Below are 10,546 nucleotides of genomic sequence, written 5' to 3'. Positions count from 1 at the left end.
AAAAACCAAAAAAAAAAAAAAAAAAAAAAAAAAGTAATGGGGAAGAAAACTTGTTCTGTATAATAACTTTTTAACAGAGCTGGTACCATTCAGTCATGGAAGGTACTACCTTGGGAGTATACAGAAAAACTGAGCAAATTAAAATGACCAGTGGCCACTAACAAAAAAGCTCTTCCATGCTATGTATCCTATGGTGGCCTTCTCTAATGCACCTTTCTGATTCTATAATAGTCTGTGACTTTCATTGTCTTACAGCTACTGTCCAGCTGTGTAAATTAGAGACAATCCGTAGTAACCAAAGTGCTTCTATTCATGGAGATTTAAAGGACTTAGTGTACAGGAGAAGCACGGTTTCTTCTACCATCTCCAGAGCTAGTTTTGCATCAAGTAACCTATTCATGCCAGCCTTCCTGCTGTTTGTCTGTGGCTCTTAATGAGTTTAACCTCTTACTGGTTGCTTCATTAATAAGCTAAAACATTAAATATATTCATTTTGTCTTTTTTTTTTCCAGAGCTGAGGACCGAACCCAGGGGCCTTGCGCTTGCTAGGCAAGCCCCCTACCACTGAGCTAAATCCCCAACCCCAAATATATTCATTTTATATTTGCATGAGAGTCACATTTTTTCCCTGTTGAAATCAATTATATCCTTTAAAATAGTTTCCTGGGACTTTACAATTTTTTTACTTGTATGAATGTTTTTGCCTGCATTACGTCTGTACACCACATGTGTGCAACCTCTGCAGAGCCCAGAAGAGGGCGTTGCATCCTCTGGAACTCTGTGTCACCATGTGGATGCTGGGAATTGAACCCAGGTCCTCCAGTCAGTGTTCTTTACTGCAGGGCCATTTTTGCAGCCTAAAATCAATCACGCCTTAACTGGAATCCTTTGTTCTTGCTTCGAAATGAATCCATCCTCCTTCCTCACTTCTGTCCAGATTTCAGATGTCTACACTTCGAGAGTTTTTCACTGTAACCCCTCTTACTGGAGAGGTTGAAACAGGAGAATGGCAAGTTCAAAGCTTGCCTGGGCAATTTAGGGAGATTCTGTCTGAAAGGAGAAAACCTAAGGGCTGATGCTAGAGAATGAGCTCAGTGGTGGAAGGTGTTCCAAGTGTTTGCTGGGGTGGGGTGGGGGTGTTCAAGCCCTAGCCGTAGGGTTTACGACCACCAGGGGGCGTGGAAACGTTCGCATCCTCGCTAGGCAGCGTCAGCACAGGAGCCGGAGGTCAGAAAGAGGATTAGAGTTGAGAACCGCATAGTTGGCTCTAAAAGCTCAAGCCCTGCCTTAATTGACTACCTTTATGGCAGCGGAGGAAGTCAGTAGGAGCGTGCACATAGCAGAGGGTAAAGTCCGGTTATAATTCGTATCTATAGCCTTGGGACCAAGTCTTCACTAGCGCCAATTGTTGACCACTACTCTGGTCGATACGCCATTTGTTATCCCCAAATCAAATACGGAGGGGAGGGGAGGGGAGGGGAGGGGAGGGGAAAGAAAGGGAATAGGGGCACCGTTGAAGAGAAAGGGCAGTGAGAGGAACCGCACTTTTCTAAAAATTCTTCAAATCCCAGGGCCCTTGACAGCAAGGAGGAGAGAGGTGGGCTTAAGTTTTCCAAATCAAACAAACGTCTTTATCCTACAACCCTGCCCGGTAGTTACAAGTCAGTTGCTTCTTTTCTCGTACAGACTTCGCAGCAAATTGCTAAGCAGTCTCTGATTTATATAGCTATGGAAACGGAGTCTTCTAGATTTCCTTAAGTTATTCAAATTGTTAGTAAAAGGTGACTGAACCGCCTACACGTCTTCGAGAGGCCCCAAAGCCACTAGCATCATAATCCCCAAATTCCTCGCCGCAGCCCCATCCAGGGCATCTCATCTGCAGTTATGCCCTACGGGAACAAGTCTCTGAGCCCGGACCGCACAGATTCTATACCCAACAGGTCCCTTCTTTAAGGCGGAATATCTCTTGAGCATCATCGGAACGTTTTCCCTCATCAAAGGGAGCAGGAACCAGCTTGTCTTCAACCTGAGGAGTCCGCAGAGGGCTGGACAATAAGAACAGTGCGGAAAATACGGAATCGAAGCCAGACAGACACCCCCCTCCCCTTTCTTTCTCTGCCTTTCGAGGGGCATAGGAAGGTGTGCCCCGAATGCTTCCGGCGCTGGAGCGCGCTGGCCCTTTAAGCAGGAGCTCCGGGAGCGGCCCAGGTATGGGGCGGGCCCAGGGGCGGGCGAGCCCTGAGCCGGCGCGGTCTCGTAGCCGGATTTGGAGCGCGGCGCCGGCGGGGGCCGGAGGGGGCGGCGCGGCGGACCTCGGTGGCCTCGGACGCTCCTCCTCGAGAGCGGCCGCCGCCCGCCTCCGCCCGCGCTAGCAGCTCTCTCGCCCCGGCCGGCACCCGCCGCCGCTCCAGGCCGCTCACTTGGGACGCGCTCACCTGAGACAAGGCGCCCGCCGCCCTCACCTGGGCCAGGATGAAGGACCGGCTGGAGCAGCTGAAGGCCGTGAGTCCGCGGCGCTTGGGGGATCAGGCGGGCCCGGAGCTGCGGGGATCGGTCTTCAGGAGAAGTGGCGTGGGAGAGGGGCTTCTCCTAGTTCCCCTAACCCAGGCCGCAGGGGTGCTCTGCGCCCTAGGCCTCCCCCCACCCCAAGCCCCCGCCTCATCCCGCGGAGCTTTGCACCCTCCCCTCCCCTGCAGGGTCATGTGCTCGGTGATTCATCACCTAGCTGCGATTTCCCTGGACGCCCGTAACCCTCTTACCCCTTCTCCCCCAAAGCTGGACAGGGTTCCTCCACAGCTGGACCCACTCGGGGACTTGAAATCAGCGGGGCTAATGGAGAAGTCAGGGGGCTCACCTCACCAGCTGTCTTCTGCCGCCTGGCACTGTGCCCCAAACCGGCCTCCTCTTCCTTTCTATTTCCCTCCTGGAGCACCGTGCAGGGCTACTCCATCCCCGGAGTAGTTGAGAGTTCCGGGTTACTTCCGGAGCGGTGAGCCTGTTAGGTGCTGAGATGGCACCCCTCTTCCCATTCAGTGGTCTGTAATTATTTTGTCTTGTACCCCCGGAGACAGCTGTGGTCGTCTGCCGCCCAAAAGCCGAAAAGCTTAGATCACTTACTCTTTTGAGAATATTTCCTTGTCGGTCAAGGGAGAATCTTCCTTCCTTATAGGTCTTTTATGAAGGTTGAATGACATAATGGGATTGATATACGGAAGTGCTGAAGCATCAATTTTTTTGAGGTATAGATTCATTTAGTAAGTTACTGAGTACATTCTATGGAGCAGGGCGAGTGTGAAACTTTAGGAACCCACCCGGTGATACAGGCTGCCACTTAGTGGGATATAACAGTGCAGCCCTGGAAACTCACAGTGGAGTCTGTCTCCTAGCTAGCCTAGAAATGCATCAGCTCAGGCCTCAGACTAGACCTGGTGAAGGTCTCCCCGAGTCTTCCCAGGCGATTAATGAGCTCCTTACAGTAGGGAAGTATTAGTCTGCATTAGCACTGGGGCTTTGTCCTGGCCCTACTGCTTACTGGTTCCCCTTTAAACTCCAAGCTTAAGTTTTGTTATCTGTAAAATGAGTAGGTAAGCAAGCTAAAAGCAAGTGAGCTGCAGGAGAGCCCTTTGTATGGCGCCTAGGACTTATGCTAGTAACTTAATGTTTTTTGCTTTTTTGTTTTGAAATAGAAATGTTAGTGACAGTGCGTTGGTATTGTAATTGTTTTACTCTCTCCTCCCTTGCAGGGATGAGATCTTCCTCACCCGGTTTGCATGCTCTGGGTCCTGGGCTGTAGAATATGTTTGGGAGATGGAGAAATGAGAGAAGGAAGAGACAGTTGCTTATTGTGGGAGCCAGCCTCTGCCCCAAAGTTGCTTTTTCACATTTGAGCCTCAAGGCATCCTGGTTAACTGAAGGGCAAACTTTACTTGGGGCTCTTTTGTAGGTGGGGAAACCTGGTGGAGCTCAACTCTGGATGGCAGGGATGCCCCTTGTCAAAAAGAGTTCAGAGCTGACCAGCAGTCAGAGGCTGCCCCCTTTACTTAGTCAGGGAATCTGTTTCGAGACTAAGATACTCCCTGGCTCTTTTCAGTAGTTGGTTGTCAACAAAGTAATCCTAAGTGAGCTTTGAGTTCCAAGAATAAGGTATTTTTCTAGGGAACTGGAACAAGTTCCTTTGCCTCTCAGCCCTTCAGGGTTAGCCTCTAAAACAGAGCTAATGCAAGTGAGGTGCTAGCCGGTGCTATATTATAGTAGTGTTCTAAAACCACGGGGAGGTCGCTGTCCTTTTGGAGCAGTGCGATGCAACTAGGATGGGGTTGAGGTTCAAGGGCTTCTCTAATTGAGGCCTCGACACTTAATAGCTGGGATCCTTTTGCAACTTCACCTCTGTGCTGCTGCTGCCTCCACCACTGCTTCTTCTTGATTATTCTTAACTTATTTATTGACAATTTCATTCACGGATACAATGTATCTTGATAACTGACCCAAATCCTCCCTCCACTATCCTCAGATAACCTCCGGTACACCTAACAGTCTTGTACCTTCATGTCTTCTCTTTACTTTTCTCTTTAAAAATTTTACATAATCAACTGAGTCCAGTAAAGGATGCCTGCATGCAAATCAGTATGGGGCTGTCTACCAGAGCATGGGTAGCCTGCTAAGGGGACACACTCCAGAAGGAAGAAAAATGATTCCCCCTTTCCCTAGAAGCCGGCGACTGCCAATGGCTCCTCACCTAGGGGTAGAGGGAGCCTCATGAGCCCTCAATCTGTGAAGGAATGTCAAGTAGTTAGATTTTGTGCCGGCAATCACAACTTCTGTGTGCTCCAGCCATGTTGTGTCCAGAAGACAGCATCTCACAGCGCTTTTCCCATCCTCTGGCTCTTCAGTTCTTTCTGCCTTCTCTTCACCATAGCTCAGGAGTCTGGATGGTAATAGCATAAATATCCCATCTAGGGCTGAACACCGAACTGCCGCTCATTTTCAACACTGAGTAGTTAGGAGTCTTTGCGTGGGCTGCTGCCCATTGTCCATAGAAGGTCCTCTGATTAAGGTTGAGGGCAGCCCTAATCTGTAGCCATGAACATAAATACTTAGAAGGCAGTCTGACAGCATGACCATGTAGCAAAGCATCAGTAGTAGGTACACTCGCCTCCAAGCTCCTTGATGCTGCCTTTGTAAAATAGAAAACTCCGTTGGTCTCAAACTGTGCTTCTGCCAGTATTAATGGTTTCTGTGAAGGACGTTGAGGTATCTGTGCCTTACCAACCATGCTGTGTTGTGTCACCCCCTTCCTCTACACCGCCCTTTACCCCAGCGACCACCCTGGGACCACCTTTTTCTTTGGTAACAAGATAGGGTATGATCTGTCTCTCACTCCTGTTATCTACAAAGAAAAGATTTGCTAACCTGTGTGCAATACATTTCCCATCGAGAAGCCTATGCAATGTCTTTCTAAACCCAGGGGAGAGAGGGTGATAGCTGTCTTCAGATAGCTGGGGGCTGTGTCATGTGCTTGAGGTAAGTTTCACTGTGAGTGGACAGGAGGGGAAGACATGGGGTAGAAATCAGAAATCTTTAAGAAAGTATTTTTTTTTTTTTTTTTTTTTACAAATGTACTTAGCTGCTCAAGGATTGGACAGGCTGAATAGACTCCTCTACCATGAGAGGTAGGCAAGGAGACTTTTGAGGTGTTGATCTCTGTAGGAATTTGAGCATCTCTTGAGAGAGGGAAGATGAAGTATAGGAGATTGAAGGCCTCCATGAACCCCAGGAGTGTATGGTTCTGTGAGATGCTAATTGGTATTATTTGTCTTACTGTTCTGCAGTCCACAAGGATTGGTGCCTCAGAGTCACACCTGTCAAGGTGATCAGCAGTCTTCCCCTCAGGGTCTCTGTGCAGGTGAAATGAGATAATCTGTGATGGTCATCTACTACAGTCAGTCCATGTGAACTGGCCACACTTAACTCCCCGGGAGCAATGTCCACCCTAAACCACATATGGTTCTAAGGCTGTGGTCACAGGACCTGGCTTAGCTCATCTCCTGAGGGGCTGCCGTCAGCGTTTTCTTGTTTATCTAGGAGTTTGCTGGGAATGTGCAGTGACTGCACCCCGCCCTCCTGCTTTTCTCACACACCTCCCAGTAACTGAACCTTGAATCTGCTGGGCAATTCCTGACCCAGGAACCTTTTGTGTGGTCCTGATTTTACTCAGTAAACATTTACTAACTGCCTATTGTATACCAGGCCCTGCTGAGATGCTGGGATGTGTTAGTGAGCAACACTTGTCTCTAGAGTTTAGGAGGTTCACAGTAGGGTAGAAAGAACAGAGGACTGGACCACATGATGTGTAATTCTTGGGATAGAAGCAACCACAGGAAGACCCTTTGGACTGGGAGATAGGAGATAAGTCTGCGGTGCCATTTCCAGCAGTAGTTTTTGAGTGGAAATTTCTCTTTGAATCTGGTATCTTCAAATGCAAATAGAATTTATTTGGAAGAACACATGGATCTTAGGTTTTCTCACTTTTTCTCCCATTGGTGAAACAAAGCATTAAGAACATAAAAACATGCATTGGAACATCAAAAGGAGCTTGTGTGTGTTCACACTATATCCTAGCCATCATAATTCAGAACTTTTAGAACTGTATGTATCTTGCTGCATATGAGGTTTGACAGAATTACTGTACAAACTCCTTATTTTAAAGAATAGGTCAGATAGGGAAAACATATATTTCATGGAAAGAGAAATGAGGTAAAACCTCATAATGAAAACAGAGCAGCCAGTGATGTATAGTAAGACTTTAGAGGCCTCCCTACAGACCTACCAAGCAAAACTGAAGTGACTTGAATGTATTCGACCTTCTAAGTCCAAGACCATTAGGGAACGAACAGTAATGAGTCAGTTAACTCTGCAGCCTAGGCTTGGGCTTTTGCTCTGCCTGTCTTGGTCTTGCTGCTACCTAACAGCCTGCACATGTCCTTCCCCACAGGAAGTTAAGGGTCTCTGAGGAACAAAGCTCTGTGGTAATCCTGTCAGAAATAAGGGGCGTTTAAGCTTAAGTGCTTGCCCAGTCCCACCCAGTGCCAGGTGCCTTGGGTCATAAGGAATCTTAGTATACCAAACTGCCCTTTGTTGCGATTTTGTCTCTTTTCAGTAATAGGTTTTCTCACCTGTCTGGATTCCTTCCTCGGCTCCTCTCTATGCCTGGGAGGATTCATTTCCTGGGAGGGATGTTTGGCTGTGCGTAGACAGAAGCAGAGATGAGATTGATAGGGATTGAGTGGGGATTATAGGCCCATCAGCGGGAGGCCAGAGAGAAATGCTTGGACCAGAGAAGGGGATTAACGTTATTTTTATTCCTGTGAGCTTGGGGGAGGTTAGGACACTGGCAGGAGCTGGTCCATGCTGTCCTCTCTCCTACTACTGTTTCCTTCCGACCATTGTTGCCCCTGCCCCACTCCCCAGGCTCATTCTTCACCCACAGTCACTCCCTAACTGCATCCTAGGATACTCTTTATCCAGTCCCGCTGCTGTGTGTTATTTTGCAACTAAGTAAGTTAGTGCTGCTTTTTAAAAAAAATCATTACTACAGAGAGGGTTTGAAACCACCTTCTGCTAACTTCTTTTTCATTTTTTTCAAGACAGGGTCTCACATTTTAGTTGTGGCTGTCCTGGAACTCACTGTGTAGAACAGGCTGGCCTCGAACTCTGCCTGCCTTTGCCTTCCAAGCGCTAGAGTTAATCATGCGCCACTGCACCCAGCTTCACTGGCTTCTTAATGAATTACACTTTGTATTCCATATCGGCTGTTTAAGTAAGAATGGTGACTCACGTACTTGTCATGTGAACTATAGCAAGCATCACTTATTGAGCAGATTGCTTTTGTCCAGGACTTCACCTTCTCTCCAGTCATCTCCATTTTACAAGATGAGGTGGTGGTGTAGGTCATTCCCCTCTTACAGGCGAGGCATGTGAGGCTTGGATTTGACTGACATGCATTCTTAGCCTGGAAGTGATGGGTTCAAGAATGAACATGCATGTTTTGCCTTTTGAGTCATCTTCCTACACTGTATCTGACCACCCCCACTGTACTGTGTATCTCTTCCCTCCCCCACAAGCAATAAGTCCTTGGGGCCCCAGTACCCAGTATTCTGCATGGTAGTCATACATTATATGTTCTCTGCCTGCCGGTCTGCATCAGCTTGGCTCTTACACATCCCTTATTCATTTATGATTGGCATTTCTTGTTCCATTTTCTGGTTGGTGAAGCTTTACCTGATTGGAGTAGAACATTTACTCAGGGAATCCATAACTTTGTTAATGAAGTCAAAAGTCACTGGTGCACCCCCAAGGTGGATGAATTCCAAGGCTCTTCCCTTTATTAAAATTCCAGTTCAAGCCAGGCGTGGTGGTGCATGCCTTTAATCCCAGCACTTGGGAGGCAGAGGCAGGCGGATTTCTGAGTTCGAAACCAGCCTGGTCTACAAAGTGAGTTCCAGGACAGCCAGGGCTATACAGAGAAACCCTGTCTCGAAAAACCAAAAAAAAAAAAAAAAAAAAAATCCAGTTCAAGAAGTCACAGAGGCTGTCTTTGATCAGAAAGACAATGACAGACAAACATATGGATACCTAAGTGAAAACCCAGCTACTTCATTTTCTCTCTGGTAAAATCCTTCTCAACCCCTGATGCTGGGCTCTAGTGTCATCGCCATGGGAAAGCTTCCCAGCTAAATCCATTAACCCCGCATTCCCTGACTCCACAGATTCTTTTTTCTGTTGAAAAAATACAGCCATATAGCTAATATAGTATTATTATTGTATTAGTTTGCAGGTCTTACCCATTGGAGGGTAGAAAGCTGAGTTCCAAGCCATTCAGTAGGTGAACTGAGTTAATGCTGTTGATGAATTCAGCTACCTGCAGATTTTGTAGTCCCAGACCAACTTTATCTCTAGCCTGCTTTATGCACAGCCCCACTTCAGCTTTTTCCCACCACTGTCTTTCCTGTTAGGTCACTCTGCTTTGTGGCCTTTGGCTGTTTCTATGGCAACATTTCCCAGTGTTTGTGAAGCCTGAGTGAAGTACAGCTACTGCCTAAAGAGATTAGTAGAGCATGTACTGTCTGGGTATGCCAGCTGTCTGGGTTAGGGAAGCGTGATATAGCATCAGTTTTGCTTACTTTTTTAAACAAGGTAATTTCCTTTTTTTTAAAATTTATTTTTTTACACTCTATTTTTATCTGCCCCCCCCCATCCACCCTCAGACTGTTTCACATCCCCCACTCCTCCTTACCCCCCTGTCTCCACATGGATGTCCCCACTCTCCATCCCACCTGACCTCTAAATTCCTTGGGGGCCTCCAGTCTCTAGAGGGTTAGGTGCATCATCTCTGAATGAACACAGACCCGGCAGTCCTCTACTGTATGTGTGTTGGGGGCCTCATATCAGCTGGTGTATGCTGTCTGTTTGGTGATCCAGTGTTTGAGAGATTTCAGGGGTCCAGATTAATTGAGACTGCTGGTCCTCCGACAGAATCATGCTTCTCCTCAGCTTTTTTCAGCCTTCCCTAACTCAACAACAGGGGTCAGCTGCTTCTGTCCATTGGATCCTTTCTGCTCGTCTCACTTTTCAATGTACATTCATCAAACAAAGACAGTGATACCAGCACAAGATTCTTCACTAAACACCAGGGCATTTATTTCTTTTATCTCACTAAATCCCTTCTGTTCTAGGATTTAAGCCAGGATACCACAGTGTACCCACTTGTGCTTCCTCTGTCCCCACACAATTTCCCCCTCTTTTCTCTTTTTCATGACCTTGCTTTATGTTCTACTTGTTGAAACAAACACTGAAATCCCATCCCCAGATTTAGTGTCTACCTGGTTTTGATTTTTAAGACCTACGCTTGCTAGATCCAGAGTAGAACAGTGAATGTTCTCAAGAGAGGAAGGAGGTGGAGGGAGGCCTTGTGGGTAGATGCTACAGCTATAAATCAAGTTAGGAAGGTGAATTCCTTTGGAGTCACTCAGCTAAGGGACAATGCTCATTCTAGGTCTCTCTTTGATACCATGTAATAATCCTCATTACGACATTACATTTACATGTCATCTGCTTTCCATTGTTTTGGAAATTCATGTCCCTGGGCCAGGGCTGCAGCTGGGGTGGAGTCAGCCGTGGTGAGGGACATTTCTCCAACTTGGTTGAGAACAGGCCTCCCTGGCTTGGGCACACACTCTTGGCAGGGTAGCTGGCATCTTTCAGCACCAGTCCCTAGAAGATTAGTGTAGGGATTAAATGCCATGGTATAAAGTACATACCTTAGAAGAGTCTTCATCTTGCCTTGACTGTCAGTCAGTGCTGCCTGTTGCTGTGGTGATTTGAGTTTTACAGGAGGATCATGCTGGGAAGGAGGTTAAGGAGCCAGGTGAAAGGAAGACTTCTACAGAGTTAGGAGGGAATAAGATATTGTCTGTTCCTTCCTTCCTCTCTGAATCCCTGAATGGTACTCAGTGGTCAGGATTGGCCAGGAGGAAGAAGTGAATGTCAG

The 10,546-nt window shown here is 47.3% G+C and overlaps 1 protein-coding gene and 1 long non-coding RNA gene across 6 annotated transcripts in view; one reads left to right on the top strand and one right to left on the bottom strand.

The window, feature by feature from the left end:
* The first annotated feature begins 1,802 nt into the window (after positions 1-1,802).
* The window catches only part of Stx3 (syntaxin 3), a 43,595-nt gene continuing 34,851 nt past the window's right edge, over positions 1,803-10,546 (top strand). For 3 of the 4 annotated variants that reach the window (XM_021151484.1, XM_021151486.1, XM_021151483.2), the window contains exon 1: positions 1,803-2,502. In XM_021151484.1, the coding sequence (XP_021007143.1) occupies positions 2,473-2,502 (30 nt within the window). In that variant the 5' untranslated portion in view covers positions 1,803-2,472. The remainder of the gene's footprint in view (positions 2,503-10,546) is intronic. The other variant, XM_029472575.1, reaches the window with a different exon arrangement.
* On the bottom strand, positions 4,921-8,271 carry LOC110285380. Of its 2 annotated transcripts, XR_003835563.1 has the most exons (5): positions 8,171-8,271; positions 7,839-8,008; positions 7,173-7,240; positions 5,819-5,894; positions 4,921-5,173 (listed from the first exon to the last, which is right to left on the bottom strand). It is a non-coding gene; the product is annotated as an uncharacterized LOC110285380 (long non-coding RNA). The 2 variants fall into 2 exon arrangements; XR_002377050.1 differs by lacking the exon at positions 4,921-5,173 and having other exon boundaries at positions 5,635-5,894.

Source organism: Mus caroli, chromosome 19 (assembly GCF_900094665.2).
Source record: "Mus caroli chromosome 19, CAROLI_EIJ_v1.1, whole genome shotgun sequence".
NCBI lineage: Eukaryota > Metazoa > Chordata > Mammalia > Rodentia > Muridae > Mus > Mus caroli.
This window is presented reverse-complemented; position numbering and strand designations above follow the sequence as displayed.